The sequence below is a fragment of the Salmo trutta genome, chromosome 27 (assembly GCF_901001165.1).
Source record: "Salmo trutta chromosome 27, fSalTru1.1, whole genome shotgun sequence".
Lineage (NCBI taxonomy): Eukaryota > Metazoa > Chordata > Actinopteri > Salmoniformes > Salmonidae > Salmo > Salmo trutta.
In genome coordinates this window covers 1,862,889-1,880,548 of record NC_042983.1, presented here as the reverse complement: position 1 = coordinate 1,880,548, position 17,660 = coordinate 1,862,889, and the positions used below count along the sequence as shown (strand labels likewise).

The 17,660-nt window shown below is 47.5% G+C and overlaps 1 protein-coding gene across 1 annotated transcript; it reads right to left on the bottom strand.

The window, feature by feature from the left end:
• Window positions 1-2,084: 2,084 nt before the first annotated feature.
• coq5 (coenzyme Q5, methyltransferase) lies at window positions 2,085-5,241 on the bottom strand. The gene is made up of 6 exons (XM_029716294.1): window positions 4,960-5,241; window positions 4,369-4,518; window positions 3,933-4,172; window positions 3,410-3,516; window positions 3,018-3,218; window positions 2,085-2,788 (listed from the first exon to the last, which is right to left on the bottom strand). The coding sequence occupies exons 1-6, from the start codon at window positions 5,159-5,161 to the stop codon at window positions 2,687-2,689; spliced, it is 1,002 nt and encodes a 333-aa protein (XP_029572154.1). The 5' UTR covers window positions 5,162-5,241; the 3' UTR covers window positions 2,085-2,686.
• Between the last annotated feature and the right edge of the window lie 12,419 nt (window positions 5,242-17,660).

The following is a 17,660-nucleotide window of genomic DNA, read 5'->3' as shown; positions in this document are numbered from 1 at the left end:
TGATATCGACATCCTATAGGGTGAATGGTAGTTTCACAACCCACTAAGCTGGTGTCAACTTGTTCCTCGAGGTGCCACTCATTTTGGATTTCAGTAGCTACTGACAGCTAGGTTCATCTAGAATGATTTACTGTCAATTTAGCAGATCTGAACCCCTGGTTTCCTGCAGGGCAGTAGTATGCAATCCATGCCAGGACTGGAAGAGAAGACATGTTTAAACTCATTATATTGAATAGGCGTAATATACAGTGGTAGACTTTACCATTAGGCAGAAGAGGCAATTGTCTCAGGCCTCACATCCTCAAGAGACCTTGTGAGCTGGACACAATAAAACCTTTTTATTTTCTTTATAATTTCTCAGTTTAAGGCCCGTCCATGCTCTGCAAGCTGCAGCAATGAGGCGCTTTCAGAGCGTGGCAGAGAAAATAAAAAGTAAGAAAGACGATTAATTTTAACAGAATAATTACTTAATTAAGGAATTTCTTCAGTAAAAAGACAGGTGCTGCTGATTATACTGCCATCATTGTCGAGGCAAATGACATGAACAGTGCATTCGGAAAGTATTCAGACCCCTTGACTTTTTCCACATTTTGTTACACTACAGCCTTATTATGTAATGGATTAAATAATCATCTGCTGAGCACTTGTTCGCTGCTTTTCCTTCACTCTGCGGTTCAGCCCTTACACAGCCTGGAGGTGTGTTGGGTCATTGTCCTGTTGAAAAACAAATGATTGTCCCACTAAGTGCAAACTAAATGGGATGGCGTATCGCTGCAGAATGCATCGTGAAGCATGGAGGAGTGTGCGTTGAATCCTAAATAATCACCAGCAAAGCACCCCCACACTATCATTCCTTCTCCTCCATGCTTCACCACGGTGGGAACCACACATGCAGAGATCATCCGTTCACCTACTTTGCGTCTCACAAAGACATGGCGGTTGGAACCAAAAATCTCAAATTTGGACTCATCAGACCAAAGGACAGATTTCCACCGGTCTAATGTCCATTGCTCGTGTTTCTTGGCTCAAGCAAGTCTCTTCTTCTTAATGGTGTCCTTTAGTTGTGGTTTCTTTGCAGTAATTCAACCATGAAGGCCTGATTCACACAATCTCCTGTGAACAGTTGATGTTGAGATGTGTCTGGTACTTGTAATTTCTGAGGCTGGTAAACTCTAACAAACTTATCCTCTGCGGCAGAGGTAACTCTGGGTCTTCCTTTCCCGTGCCGGTCCTCATGAGAGCCAGTTTCCTCATAGCGCTTGAAGAAACTTTCAACATTGTTAAAATGTTCCGGACTGACTGAACTTCATGGCTTAAAGTAATGATGGACTGTTATATCTTTGTTTATTTGAGCTGTTCTTGCCATAATATGAACTTGGCATTTTACCAAATAGGGCTATCTTCTGTATACCACCCCTACCTTGTCACAACACAACTGATTAGCTCAAACGCATTAAGGAAAGCAATTCCACAAATTAACTTGTAACAAGTCCACCCCTGCTAATATAAAACTTAGTACATGAGGCTCACACTGAAACTCAGCAATGCATTCTTAAAAACAACTGTGGCCACAACAATAGGACTGTCCTCAGATACCTGTAATGACTGGCCTGGAGTTGTAATAAAAGAAAACAGAAAATGACAGTCTCCATAAATCAATCTTCTCTTGTGAGGTGCTCCGTCACTATTATTTTACACATCTTGTTTGAATGTTCTTGCATTCACCTCTTTAATTGCCTTCAGTTTAAAAACAATAATTTTCCTTCATCTTATTGTTTTACTGTAAAATGTATCATGATTTAAAATGTGCTTACAATAAAGTTTTATTTGATTGATTTGTACACAATTAGTGGCTTTGTGTGGCTCTGTCAAGTTTTGGCAAGAGGGTACCATATCAATCCATAACCTTCAGAGTGATCAGTGTAGTTTCTCAGTTGACCAGAGGAGGGTAGTATGACTTCACATGGGAGGACTGCTCTATAAAGATGGGGAGAAGTGACTAAATCAAGCATTTATAGATGTTTCACAGAAGTTAGTACTTATTTTGAAAGTAGGAAACAATATTGGATTGCTAAAGCACAAAAGAGGACTTTGGCGTTTACTTTTATTGTAAAACCAGTTGACATTACAAAGATTGAGATTTTAAATAGTTGTCATGATGCGCCCTTTGCTAAGTGCTCCTCCCATTGGTCGCTCAGGCTACATCCCAAATGGCACCCTATATAGTGCACTACTTTTGACCATTTGAGGTGCAATTTGAGACAGAACTTCTGGCCTCTAGATGACCTGTGAGCAGAGGTTGGGTTCACATTGAAACCTGCCAAATAGATTATTTATTGTACCCCCTGAGAAAAGCCAGCCTTTCCTCAAACCATCAGAAAAATAAATACAATACACAAATATTGTAGACAGCATGTCAGTGTTTCCATTTCTGTGTATATTGTTTCCTTGACGTTTGCGGTGGAATCTGCTTGGGTTTAAAACCCCAGTCACACATACCCTAGAGGAGCTGTCTGTCTGACACTGGGCCTCGGCCTTGACTGGTTAGAGTTAAGTCCAGGGCCCGTATTCATCAAATGTCTCAGTGTATGAGGGCTGATCTAGGATCAGTTTCGCCTTTTAGATCCTAATGAATACAATTAGAAATTGACAGTGGGTACCCAATCCTAGATCAGCACTGCTCTGTTCACAGCTTGAATCCAGAGTGTAGGGCCACCACTCCTCCTGTCAGGTTGTGGTAGCGGACAGAAAATAACCCTGCATCTTCAATCATTTGTTTGAATGTCTCCTGTAGAGGGAGAGAAGAGGAGAGAGAAACAGTTAGGTAAAAACATACAGCAAAACTTAAGTATACAAACATACACAATACTCAATTGAATTATAAAGAGCAACTGATGTAATTTAGTCAGGCAGTATTTGAAGAAGATAGTTTCAGAGAAATCTATTCAGCATAATTCTGGCCACCAAAGGGCCAGACAGAATAGGTACAGAAGGATGATTGAATCATTCATTCTTACCTGGTCTGGGAACTTCCTGATGCTCTCCACCAGGTACTGATAGGACTTCCAGTCGCCAGCGATCACCTCCCCCAGCACTGGGATCATCTGGAAACTGTAGGCATCATAGAGCCTGGCCAGCAGGGGGTTGGTGACTTTACTGAACTCCAGACACATGAACCTTCCCCCTGGCTTCAGCACCCGTACAGCCTCCTGTAGAGCCTGGAAATAAGACAGAGGAAAAACATTTTATTTGATCATTTTAGGTAGGTATTGGCCCATAGAAGAGTATTCTATTTGGCTACATTATCAAGTTTGATTTCTGGTGTACAATGAATGCAAGATGAATTACAAATGTTTATTTCCTTGCCTGCCAGGAGTACACTGAAACTAAGTGGATTGAGAAGGATTACCAGGTCTATGTGGGTGACATTACGGATGCCAAAAGCAATGGTGTACACATCAAACTGGTCATCATCGAAAGGCAGTTCCTCTGCATCTCCTACCACCCAGGACAGACCTGTGACACACACATTTACATTTTAGTCATTTAGCAGAGGCTCTTATCCAGAGCGACTTACAGTAGTGAATGCATACATTTTTTCTCCGTACTGGTCCCCCGTGGGAATCGAACCCACAACCCTGGTGTTGCAAACACCATGCTCTACCAACTGAGCTACACGGGACTACACACACACAGGGTTATGTCACATCACATACCCCAGTCAAGCCAACAGAAATCACGAGTACTTATTGAAAGCACAGTCCACATACATGTCTAATGAGGGTAATATGGTGTACTAAAGAAAGGTAGTAAATGGAGGGTAATACTGTGCGCATATAAACAATATAGATAGTAGCTTGACTAATCAGTGGGTGAGGTGATACACCAGATAATATACAATTCAATAAAAATGTTAAATTAAATCTCCCTACCACTACTGATGCCCATGCTCTCCGCTTTCTGTTTGCCCACTTTTAGCATCTCCTTGTTGATGTCACAGACTACAGCCCTGGACTCTCTGGCCTCTGTCTCCATCTCTATTCCCTCCGTGGGGGTCGTGTAGCTGCTTGATATCTCCTGCCAGGAGGGGGTCTGGTTGGCCCGGGCAGTCCGCCGTGCAACACGCTCCTGCTGAGACCTCACATAGTCCAGGAATCTGAAGGAGATGTCACCTGCAGGTGCACAGTTGAAGTGATTTATTTGAATTGGCAGAGAAAAAAATTGAGTTACAAGTGTGTAACCAGTGGGATGTGAACAAAACATGCGCTTACAAGACTAAGGCAGGGCTAGCTCACCACGAGAGTTTAATTAAAAAGTCACCTGTGCTACATAAGGACTACTTTTATGATCACTGAATAAGAAGCCTACCTGTTCCTCCAGCTACGTCCAGTAGGCATATGCCTGGCTGGGGGTTCATAACATGGAGTAGCATGTCCTTCCAGAGCCGGTGGACCCCCAGACTCATAGCATCATTCATCACATCATACTTCTGGGCCACGCTCTCAAACACCTTGTAAACTGGGAAATACAGGTGAAGGTTTGAACACAGATGAATAGGGGAAACCTACTCCATAACTATACAAATCTCTGGGTTAAAGTTTTGAAGGAAGAGAGTCGATATCAGGGACTGGGAGTAAAGCCCATATTACGCATTGGGGCATGCACGGCTAACCGTGGCAAAGGAGTTGGAGGGGGCATGTAAAAGAGTTGGGTGGGCATGTAGACTAACTTACCCACGCGGATTGTTGTAGGGCAAGGTTAACAATCGATTTTCAAGCGAGATAACATTAACTAAATTATAGAGGTAAAATGGTTTGCCTCTACAGACTTTGAGATACATTTGCAATGAACATACAATCCAAGGTCGGGCATTAATGGTCAACTGAACCAACATGCTAGGCGTATTAATATAACACATATCCGAGCAGCCTTAACGTAGCTACCTAACGTTAACGTTACCTCTCTCTGCCTTCTCTCCTTCCGACACAGTCTCGAAGCCGAAATGTGTACTTTTGTCCGCGGCACCATCGCTGAAACATCGACAAGCTGAAAGATTTGAAGGGCAACTCGAACTGACTATTCGACCAGACACACTGCTGTTGATAGTTCGAGAAGCATCACGAACTATTCTCCGAGCGAGCAACCTAATGGAAGCCGCCATGGTATTTTTCTTCTTCTGTGGGCTTTATGTTGGACTACAACCCAACAAGGTGTATTGCCGCCACCAACTGGACGGGTTGAAAAAACAAGGTAAAAGAATATCCATACGTGACACGGAAAACGAACTTACTCAACTCAAATAAAAATCGAGTTACTGACTAAAGGAAAAGTGAAAGTCACCCAGTAAAACACTTATTGAGTAAAAGTCAAAGTATTTGGTTTTAAATATACTTAAGTATCAAAGGTAAAAGTATAAATCATTTCAAATTGCTTATATTACGCAAACCAGACGGCACAATTGTATTTTCTTTTTTAAATGTACGGATAGCCAGGGACACACTCCAACACAGACATCATTTACAAACGAAGCATTTGTGTTTCGTGAGTCCGCCAGATCAGAGGCAGTAGGGTAGACCAGGGATGGTCTCTTGATAAGTGCGTGAATTGGACCATTTTCCTATCCTGGTAAGCATTCAAAATGTAACAAGTACTTTTGGGTGACAGGGAAAATGTGGGAGTAAAAATTACATTATTTTCTTTAGGAATCTAGTGAATAAAAAGTCAAAGTTGTCAAAATATAAATAGTAAAGTGAAGTATAGACACTAAAAAACTACTTAAAACAACCAAAGTATTTTTACTTAAGTACTTTATACCACTGATAAAAATAGTACCTTGACAAAGCCAAACCAAAACTCCCACTTCTTCCTTCCTTCCTTCCTTCAAATCCCCATATCTCCCTTCTCAGGCTCTAGGTCCTGAAAGGGTGGTACGGCTTGTGACAATACTCCATGCAACTCCTCCGCCGAGAGATCTTTCCTTTCAGTCCCAGGAACCACTCCGCCGAATCCACAATGATATCTATTTTCCTGGACCTCCACCTTGGCAGTGACAACAATCACCATAGCTATAAAGGCCACAAAGTCCACCTTGTTAAACTTTTAAATATCTGGGTTCTGCTGGTGAAAGGCAACCCCTGCAGCTTTTATTTTACCTTTATTTAACTAGGCAAGTCAGTTAAGAACAAATTCTTATTTACAATGACAGCCTACCCAAGCCAAACCCAGACGACACTGGGCCAATTGTGCACTGCCCTATGGGACTCCCAATCACAGCCGGATGTGATGCAGCCTGGATTCAAACCTGGTACTGCAGTGACGCCTCTTGCACTGGGATGCAATGTCTTAGACCACTGCTCCACTCGGGAGCCCAGTGAAGGCCTACCCACCACCACGGACTCTTCAGGAGCACCATTCAAACCCTCAACCCTTTTAACAGCCGCTGCATATGAAATGCTCTGGACAGCCCTGACTTTGGCCACCTCATTCTCTTTCATCCTTGTCGGGCATTCGAAAGACGTGGCTTCATGGTTCCCACCACAATTGAAACTTGTCACATTTTCATCACTTTTAAAATACATTATATTATATTTTCCACAAGTTGGACATCTCAGCTTCTCCCTTCTGCAAACACTTGAAATGTGTCCGAAAGCTTTACAGTGATCACACTGCATTGGTCTTGGGATAAATGCTCTGACTCTGTACTTTATATACCTCAACTGCACTTGAGTAGGGAGAGAGACTCTATATCAAAAACAAAAGAACAGAAACTTAACTACTTTATCATTCCCCACACGATTCATCCGACGTGCATCAATCACTCCAGGAATATTATTAATCTCTTCAACATCGACTTCTCACGAGATGCCAGATATTACCCCCTTGAGGGGTGCCCTGTTCCGAAGAGACACACACCACACATCAAACTTCTGAAATCGGTGAGACGCAACACACGTTCCTTCTGGTCCTCAAAAGTTCAAAAAATCTAAACAAGTCCGCCTCTGGTCATCCTCACAGCCTTCACTTTACTCAATCAATCAATCAATAAAATGTATTTATAAAGGGCTTTTTACATCAGCCGATGTCACAAAGTGCTACACAGAAACACAGCCTAAAACCCCAAACAGCAAGCAATGCAGATGTAGAAGCACGGTGGCTAGGAAAAACTCCCTAGAAAGGCAGGAACCTAGGAATAAACCTAGAGAGGAACCAGGCTCTGCGGGGTGGCCAGTACATGGCCAAGATGTTGAAACGTTCATAAATGACCAGCGGGGTCAAATAATAATAATCACAGTGGTTATAGAGGGTGCAACAGGTCAGCACCTCAGGAGTAAATGTCAGTTGGTCAGGGTTCCATAGCCGCAGGCAGAACAGTTGAAACTGGAGCAGAAGCACGACCAGGTGGACTGGGGACAGCAAGGAGTCATCAGGCCAGGTAGTCCTGAGGCATGGTGTTAGGGCTCAGGTCCTTAGAGTGAAGAGAAAGAGAAAGAGAAAAAGAGAAAGAGAGAGAGAGCTAGAGAGAGAGAGAGAGAGAGAGAGAGAGAGAGAATTAGAGGGAGCATACTTAAATTCACACAGGACACCGGATAAGACAGGAGAAATACTCCAGATATAACAGACTGACCCTAGCCCCCCGACACATAAACTATTGCAGCATAATTACTGGAGGCTGAGACAGGAGGGGTCGGGAGACACTGTGGCCCCGTCCAACTATAGCCCTGGACAGGGCCAACCAGGCAGGATATAACCCCACCCAATTTGTCAAAGCACAGCCCCCATACCACTAGAGGGATATCTTCAACCACCAACTTACCACTCTGAGACAAGGCTGAGTATAGCCCACGAAGATCTCCCCCACGGTTCGAACCCGAGGGGGGGGGGCACCAACCCGGACAGGAAGATCACGTCAGAGACTCAACCCACTCAAGTGACGCACCCCTTCTAGGGACGCATGGAAGTGCACCAGTAATAGGGTTAGAGGCAGAGCATCCCAGTGGAGAGAGGGGAACCGGCCAGGCAGAGACAGCAAGGGTGGTTCGTCGCTCCAGTGCCTTTCCGTTCACCTTCACACCCCTGGGCCAGACTATACTCAATTATTGGACCTACTGAAGAGATGAGTCTTCAATAAAGACTTCAAGATCGAGACCGAGTCTGCGTCTCTCACATGGATAGGCAGACCATTCTATAAAAATGGAGCTCTATAGGAGAAAGCCCTGCTTCCAGCTGTTTGCTTAGAAATTCTAGGGACAAAAAGGAGGCCTGCGTCTTGTGACCGTAGCGTACGCGTAGCCATACGTATGTATGGCAGGACCAAATCGGAAAGATAGCAAGCCCATGGAGCAAGCCCATGTAATGCTTTGTAGGTTAGCAGTAAAACCTTGAAATCAGCCCTAGCCTTAACAGGAAGCCAGTGTAGAGAGGCCAGCACTGGAGTAATATGATCCATTTTTTGGGTTCTAGTCAAGATTCTAGTAGCCGTGTTTAGCAATAACTTAAGTTTATTTAGTGCTTGATCCGGGTAGCCGGAAAGTGGAGCATTGCAGTAGGCTAATCTAGAAGTTGCAAAAGCATGGATTCATTTTTCTGCATCATTTTTGGAGAGAAAGTTTTAGATTTTTGCAATGTTACATAGATGGAAAAAAGCTGTCCTTGAAACAGAGTTGATATGTTCGTCAAAAGAGAGATCAGGGTCCAGAGTAACGCCAAGGTCCTTTAGAGTTTTATTTGGGACGACTGTACAATCATCAAGATTAATTGTCAGATCCAACAGGAGATCTCTTTGTTTTTTGGGACATAGAACTAGCATCTCTGTTTTGTCTGAGTTTAAAAGTGAAACATTTGCCACCATCCACTTCCTTATGTCTGAAACACAGGCTTCTAGGGAGGGCCCATTTGGCGGCGTCACGATGTTTCATTGAAGTGGACAGCTATGTATCGTCCGCATAGCAGTGAAAGTTAGCATTCTGTTTCCAAATGACATCACCAAGAGGTAAAATATATAGTAAAAACAATAGTGGTCCTAAAACGGAACCTTGAGGAACACTGAAATTTACAGTTGATTTGTCAGAGGACAAACCATTCACAGAGACAAACTGATATCTTTCTGTCAGATAAGATCTAAACCAGGCCAGAACCTGTCCGTGTATACTAATTTGGGTTTCCAATCTCTCCAAAAGAATGTGGTGATCGATGGTATCAAAAACAGCACTAAGGTCTAGGAGCACGAGGACAGATGCAGAGCCTTGGTCTGACGCCATTAAAAGGTAATTTACCACCTTCATGAGTGCAGTCTCAGTGCTATGATGGGGTCTAAAACCAGACTGAAGCGTTTCGTATACATTGTTTGTCTTCAGGAAGGCAGTGAGTTGCTGCGCAACAGCTTTTTCAAAATTTTTGGAGAAGAATGGGAGATTTGATATAGGCCAAAAAAATTTAAATATTTTATGGGTCAAGGTTTGGCTTTTTCAAGAGAGGCTTTATTACTGCCACTTTTAGTGAGTTTGGTACACATCCGGTGGATAGGGAGCCATTTATTACGTTCAACATAGGAGGGCCAAGCACAGGAAGCAGCTCTTTCAGCAGTTTAGTTGGAATAGGGTCCAGTATGCAGCTTGAAGGTTTAGAGGCCATGACTATTTTCATCAATGTGTCAGAGATATAGTATTACAAAAACTTTAGTATCTCCTTTGATCCTAGGTCCTGGCAGTGTTGTGCAGACTCAGGACAACTGAGCATTGGAGAAATTCCCATATTTAAAGAGGAGTCCGCAATTGGCTTTCTAATGATCATGATCTTTTCGTCAAAGAAGTTCATGAAGTTATCACTGCTGAAGTGAAAGCCATCCTCTCTTGGGAATGCTGCTTTTTAGTTAGGTTTGCGACAGTATCAAAAATAAATGTATTCTCCTCAATTAAGTTGGAAAAATAGGATGATCGAGCAGCAGTGAGGGCTCTTCGGTACTGCACGGTACTGTCTTTCCAAGCTAATCGGAAGACTTCCAGTTTGGTATAACGCCATTTCTGTTCCAATTTTCTGGAAACTTGCTTCAGGGCTCGGGTATTTTCTGTATACAAGGGAACTAGTTTCTTATGACCATATTTTTTTTTTTTAGGGGTGCGACTGCATCTAGGGTATTACGCAAGGTTAAATTGAGTTCCTCAGTTAGGTGGTTAACCGATTGTTGCACTGTGACGTCCTTGGGTAGGTGGAGGGAGCCTGGAAGGGCATCTGGGAATCTTTGAGTTGTCTGAGAATTTATAGCACGGCTTTTGATTATCCTTGGTTGGGGTCTGAGCAGATTATTTGTTGCGATTGCAAACGTAATAAAATGGTCATCCAATAGTCCAGGATTTTGAGGAAAAACATTAAGATCCACAATATTTATTCCACGGGACAAAACTAGGTTCAGAATATGACTGTGGCAGTGAGTAGGTCTGGAGACATGTTGGACAAAACCCACTGAGTCGATAATGGCTCTGAAAGCCTTTTGGAGTGGGCTTGTGAACTTTTACATGTGAATATTAAAGTCACCAAAAATTTGAATATTATCTGCCATGACTACAAGGTCTGATAGGAATTCAGGGAACTCAGTGAGGAATGCTGTATATGGCCCAGGAGGACTGTAAACAGTAGCTATAAAAGGTAATTGAGTAGGTTGCATAGATTTCATGACTTGAAGCTCAAAAGACGAAAACCCAGTATTTATTTTTTTAAATTATTTTTGTTAATTGAAATTTGGGATCGTAAATGTTAGCAACACCTCCGCCTTTGCGGGATGCGCTGGGGATATGGTCTCTAAGTGTAACCAGGAGGAGAGGTCTCATTTAACACAATAAATTCATCAGGCTTAAGCCATGTTTCAGTCAGGCCAATCACATCAAGATTATGATCCGTGATTAGTTCATTGACTATACCTGCTTTGGAAGTGAGGGATCTAACATTAAGTAGCCCTATGTTGAGATGTGAGATATCACAATCTCTTTCAATAATGACAGGAATGGAGGAGGTCTTTATTTACCCAGCACTCTCTCCACCAGTTTGGATATCTCAAATGTATTCTTCAAGATTGGGAATCCGATCAGCTGCTCCTCCTTAGCAAACCATACTCCTACAAGATACATTCTCAGCACTGTACACTACTTTGCCACATTTTCCATTCTTTTGGACAATATTCCAATCAGCGTCCGCTTCAGCCATCTTTCAGGCCGACATGGTGAATCTCATGCCGCTTTAAAAGCAACTGGGAACTCGTAAATGTCCGACTTCATTGCGTTCAAGACAACTGGGAACTCAAATGTGTTTTGAATGGTCATCCGACCCAAGTTGGAAACTGGCCTATTTTTTAAAAGTAGCACATGACAACTGGGAACTCTAAAAAAATGAGGTCAAACCATGACTGGTGATCTTCAGGTCGGAAATGCGGAGCTCTAGAAAGTTGCCAGAGTTTCCGAGTTGGATGACCGTTCAAAATGTTTTTGATTAGTTCAAGGTGTATACTTGTGGGACATGGATAAAAATAGGTACTTCATGTGTACGACTTCTCTAAACTGTTTGTGACTATAATGTTTATCCACTGTACTAGTACTTTTACTTCAGTACTACTACAGTATAATAGTATACTTTTCTTGTCACGACAGTGACGGATGGTGGCGCCCCTCCTCGGCCGGGCGGGGCTCGGCGGTCGTCGTCGCCGAACTACTAGCTGCCATCGATCCCTTTTTGTTTCACTTTCGTTTGGTTAGGTCTAGGTAGGCACGCACCTGTTTTGGGTTAATCATTAGAAAGGGGGGGTTATTTAGGTTAGCGTAGGATGTATGGTTTTTGTACGTGATTGTGTTGCTCTGTATTTTGGCTTGTGTTCACGCTGATTGTGTTTATGCTCTAGTGCGTGGTTTTGCGCCGACTGTTTTCTGTCCCCTGTGTTTGGGGCACATTGTTTTGTGTGCGCTCTGGATCGCTGTTGGTGTGGCTTGTGTTTCGCCGTTGTGCTCATTAAAGGCCACTACCCTGTATCGCTGCTTCCTGCGCTTGATTCCTCACCCACTACGCCCAAGCTTGACAGAAATCACGTACCCTAACGTAATGGAGTCAGCAGGAGCTTCAGCGCCAGCCATGTCCATGGAGGAAACCGTGGACCAACACTCTACCCTGCTCCACCGGCTGGGGAACGCCATGGATCAGGTGTTGGCGCGCCTGGAGAGCTGGCACCAACGCGCTCTCGGCCCCCCGAACGCGGCAGTCCAACAGCCTGCGCCCCCCCCAGCACCCACAGCCCCCAGTACCAGTGGGGTGAAACTCGCTCCCCCCAGGGAGTACGATGGAACGGCCGCTGGGTGTAAGGGCTTCTTACTCCAGTTGGAGTTATACCTGGCGACCGCTCGTCCCCCTCCCTCGGGGGAGGAGAGCGTCAGCGTCCTCGTCTCCTGTCTCACAGGTAAGGCCCTGGAATGGGCAAACGCCGTGTGGGACAGTCCGGACTCAGCCAGGGACAACTACCCAGAGTTCACCCGCCGCTTTCGGGCAGTATTCGATCATCCCCCGGAGGGGAGAGCGGCGGGTGAGCGGCTGTTTCACCTGAGGCAGGAGACGAGGAGTGCGCAGGATTTCGCTCTCGAGTTCCCGACCCTGGCCGCGGGAGCAGGGTGGAATGAGAGGGCCCTTATAGATCACTACCGTTGTAGTTTGAGGGAGGACGTCCGCCGGGAATTAGCCTGTCGGGACACGACTCACACACTGGACCAACTGGTGGATCTGTCCATCCGACTGGACAATCTGCTGGCCGCCCGCGGACGTCCGACCCGGGCCCTGCTCATTCCACCCTCCAGCCCTCCTGCTCCCACGCCTATGGAGATAGGGGGGGCAGCAGCCAGGATGACTGGAGGGGGAGGTCGCTCCTGCACCTCATGTGGTCGCAGAGGGCACACTGTGGACCGGTGCTGGGGAGACTCCCCTAGGAGTCCAGACGGCAGGCAGAGCGCTCCTTTGACACCTCAGGTGAGTCAGCACCAGCCTCACCCAGAGCCCCCTGTACGTCACATGTATGTGTCAGTGTCTTTTCCTTGTTTCTCCCCTCACTCCTGGTTTAAGGCGCTAGTCGATTTAGGTGCAGCAGGGAGTTTTATGGACCGTGGGGTCGCGGCTAAGTTAGGGATTCCCCTGGTCCAGTTGGACCAACCCTTCCCCGTGCACGCCCTAGACAGTCGACCACTAGGGTCGGGGCTGGTCAGGGAGGTCACTGTACCTCTGGTCATGGTAATGCGGGGGGGTCATGAGGAGCGGATTAGTCTTTTCCTCATCGATTCCCCAGCGTTTCCAGTGGTTCTAGGGATTCCCTGGCTAGCCACTCACAACCCTAAGATTTCGTGGGGACAGAGGGCTCTTAAGGGGTGGTCAAATGAGTGCTCGGGCAGGTGCATAGGAGTTTCCATCGGTGCGACTACGGTGGAGAGTCCAGACCAAGTCTCCACCGTGCGCATTCCCTCAGAGTATGCCGATTTGGCTATCGCCTTCAGTAAAACGAAGGCGACCCAATTACCACCTCATCGACGAGGAGACTGTGCGATAAACCTCCAGGTGGGTGCTGCCCTTCCTCGTAGTCACGTTTATCCCCTGTCTCAGGAGGAGACAGCGGCTATGGAGACATACGTCACTGAATCCTTGAGGCAGGGATACATTCGGCCATCTCACTCACCCGTCTCCTCGAGCTTCTTTTTCGTGAAGAAGAAGGAGGGAGGTCTGCGCCCGTGCATTGACTATAGAGGTCTAAATGCCATCACAGTGGGTGTCAGTTACCCACTACCTCTCATCGCCTCGGCGATGGAGTCATTTCACGGGGCGCGCTTCTTCACGAAATTGGATCTCAGGAGCGCATATAATCTGGTGCGTATCCGAGGAGGGGACGAGTGGAAAACTGCATTTAGTACCACATCTGGCCATTATGAGTACCTCGTCATGCCGTATGGGTTAAAGAATGCTCCCGCAGTCTTTCAATCCTTTGTGGACGAGGTTCTCCGGGACCTGCTCGGTCAGGGTGTAGTGGTGTACATCGATGACGTTCTGGTCTACTCCGCTACACGCGCCGAGCATGTGTCTCTGGTGCGTAAAGTGCTTGGGCGACTGGTGGAGCATGACCTATACGTCAAGGCTGAGAAATGTGAGTTTTCCAAACCAGCCGTCTCTTTCTTGGGGTATCGCATTTCCTCATCAGGGGTAGTGATGGAATGTGACCGCGTCTCAGCCGTGCGTAATTGGCCGACTCCCACCACGGTGAAGGAAGTGCAGCGGTTTTTGGGATTTGCCAATTACTACCGGAGGTTTATCCGGGGCTTTGGGCAGGTGGCGGCTCCCATTACCTCACTGTTGAAGGGGGGCCCGGTGCGGTTGCAGTGGTCCGCGGAGGCGGACAGGGCCTTTAGTCGTCTGAAGGTTTTGTTCACCGACGCCCCGGTGCTGGCGCACCCGGACCCCTCTTTGCCCTTCATAGTGGAGGTGGACGCGTCCGAGGCTGGGGTAGGAGCCGTGCTGTCCCAGCGCTCGGGCGCCCCCCCCAAGCTCCGCCCCTGCGCCTTCTTCTCTAGGAAGTTGAGTCCGGCGGAGCGTAACTATGATGTGGGGGACAGGGAGCTGTTGGCTGTGGTCAGAGCCCTGAAGGTGTGGAGAAATTGGCTTGAGGGGGCGCGTCACCCTTTTCTCATCTGGACTGACCACCGCAATCTGGAGAACATCCGGGCGGCGAGGAGACTGAACCCGCGTCAAGCCAGGTGGGCGATGTTCTTTACGAGATTTCGGTTTAACATCTCGTATATCCCAGGTTCCCGGAACACTAAGGCCGACGCACTGTCTCGTCTCCATGACGCCGAGGAACGGTCCACCGAGCCCACGCCCATCCTTCCAGCCTCCTGCCTGGTGGCACCGGTGGTCTGGGAGGTGGACGCGGACATCGAGCGGGCGTTACGGATGGAGCCTACTCCTCCGCAGTGTCCAGTGGGTCGTAAGTACGTTCCGCTCGGTGTTCGCGATCGGCTGATTCGGTGGGCTCACACGCTTCCCTCCTCGGGTCACCCAGGGGTTGAGCGGACAGTGCGTGGTCTTAGTGGGAGATACTGGTGGCCCACCTTGGTGAGGGACGTGAGGCACTATGTCTCCTCCTGTTCGGTGTGCGCTCAGAGTAAGGCTCCCAGGCACCTGCCTAGAGGGAAATTACAACCCCTCCCGGTTCCACAACGACCATGGTCCCACCTGGCGGTGGATTTCTTGACCGATCTCCCGCCGTCTCAGGGCAACACTACGATCCTGGTCGTTGTGGACCGGTTTTCTAAGTCCTGCCGTCTGATTCCGTTACCCGGTCTTCCTACGGCCCTGCAGACCGCGGAAGCCTTATTCACCCACGTCTTCCGGCACTACGGGGTGCCCGAGGATATCGTCTCAGATCGAGGCCCCCAGTTCACGTCCCGAGTGTGGCAGGCGTTTATGGAGCGGCTGGGGATTTCGGTCAGTCTGACCTCAGGGTTTCACCCCGAAAGTAATGGGCAGGTGGAAAGGGTAAACCAGGAGGTGGGCAGGTTCCTGCGGTCCTACTGCCAGGACCGGCCAGGGGAGTGGGCAAGGTTCGTGCCATGGGCCGAAATGGCTCAGAACTCTTTGCGCCACTCCTCCACCAACATGTCACCATTCCAATGTGTGTTGGGTTATCAGCCGGTCCTGGGGCCATGGCATCAGAGCCAGACGGAGGCCCCTGCGGTGGAGGAATGGGTGCAGCGCTCAAGGGAGACCTGGAACGCTGTGCAGGAATCCCTGGAACGAACCAGGGAGCGACAAAAAGCGAGCGCTGACCGGCACCGCAGCGAGGCCCCCGTGTTCACCCCAGGGGAGAGAGTCTGGCTCTCGACCCGGAACCTGCCCCTCCGCCTGCCCTGCCGGAAGCTGGGTCCGCGGTTTGTGGGGCCATTTAAAGTCCTGAGGAGAATAAACGAGGTGTGTTACAGATTACAACTTCCTTCTTATTATCGTATTAACCCCTCGTTTCATGTGTCTCTCCTCAGGCCGGTGGTAGCTGGTCCGCTGCAGGAAAATGAGGTACGGGAGGGTCCCTCCACCCCCCCTGGACATCGGGGGGGCCCCGGCGTACACAGTCCGATCCATCTTGGACTCCAGACGTCGGGCGAGGGGCCTGCAGTACCTCGTGGACTGGGAGGGGTACGGCCCGGAGGAGAGGTGCTGGGTCCCGGTGGAGGACATACTGGACCCAGCGCTCATCCGGGAGTTCCACAGTCTCCATCCGGATCACCCTGCGCCTCGCCCTCCGGGGCGTCCTCGAGGTCGGCGACGGCGCGCTGCGGGAGCCGCGCGTCAGGGGGGGAGTACTGTCACGACAGTGACGGATGGTGGCGCCCCTCCTCGGCCGGGCGGGGCTCGGCGGTCGTCATCGCCGAACTACTAGCTGCCATCGATCCCTTTTTGTTTCACTTTCGTTTGGTTAGGTCTAGGTAGGCACGCACCTGTTTTGGGTTAGTCATTAGAAAGGGGGGGTTATTTAGGTTAGCGTAGGATGTATGGTTTTTGTACGTGATTGTGTTGCTCTGTATTTTGGCTTGTGTTCACGCTGATTGTGTTTATGCTCTAGTGCGTGGTTTTGCGCCGACTGTTTTCTGTCCCCTGTGTTTGGGGCACATTGTTTTGTGTGCGCTCTGGATCGCTGTTGGGGTGGCTTGTGTTTCGCCGTTGTGCTCATTAAAGGCCACTACCCTGTATCGCTGCTTCCTGCGCTTGATTCCTCACCCACTACGCCCAAGCTTGACATTTCTCTATGTGTATAAACAACAATTCCCTTTTCCATCTCTACTGTTAAATATTATTCTATTTTCTCACCTCAAAATCAATCAAAGTTTTTTTGTCACATGCACAGGATACAACAGGTGTAAACAGTACAGTGAAATCCTTACTTGCAAGCTTGATTCTCATTTGAGTTAAATTCGTCAAATTTTATCTCCCTCATTTTGATGCAATTTCAGCACGATTATATATACAGTAGGTTAGTGTTCAACACCAATGTTTGTTTTATGTTTTATGTTTGATAATTGCTAAATTTTCACGAAACTGAAAATAAACAGACCTGTAAACACACTCGCTTGCACGCACGCACGCACACACACACACACACACACACACACACACACACACACACACACACACACACACACACACACACTAGCCTATTTATCCTACTCCAGTTTCTGACTTATTCTACCTCTTTATCTTTTAGTGCAGAAAGTGGCAGTTTTCCTGCCTGTTCATCGATTGGGACCAAACCTTTTCTCTTTTCTATGGTAACCAGACACCCGGGTCCATTGTCTCTATTGTTGTGTTAATTAGAGGCTAGGTCTCATGTTCAGAGGGAGAAGCTGGCACCAGTCTGTTCTCATGGCCTCTGCTACAGGGAAGGTGATAGAAGGAACAGGGGCCATGGCCTGCATGACCATCTCATAGGGACCCAGTGGATGGTGGAAACACACTGGCTCTGTGGAGAGAGAAGGGAGAAAAAGTCCTCTTATGTCTCTGTGTCACATATACAGCGAGAGAGAGGGGTAAAGTTAGAGTCACAGGACTAGTGTTACAGCCTAACAATAGCTAGGCAGCACCAGTGGACCAGGGGAGTGAAAAGA

Excerpts from the sequence above, each read along its gene's own strand:
- coq5 (XM_029716294.1), bottom strand. The coding sequence starts at position 5,161 with ATGGCGGCTTCCATTAGGTTGCTCGCTCGGAGAATAGTTCGTGATGCT. Across the intron at positions 4,173-4,368 it reads GGACGTAGCTGGAGGAACAG|GTGACATCTCCTTCAGATTC; the intron begins GTAGGCTTCTTA and ends GTGCACCTGCAG. Across the intron at positions 3,517-3,932 it reads GAGCATGGGCATCAGTAGTG|GTCTGTCCTGGGTGGTAGGA; the intron begins GTAGGGAGATTT and ends TGTGTGTCACAG.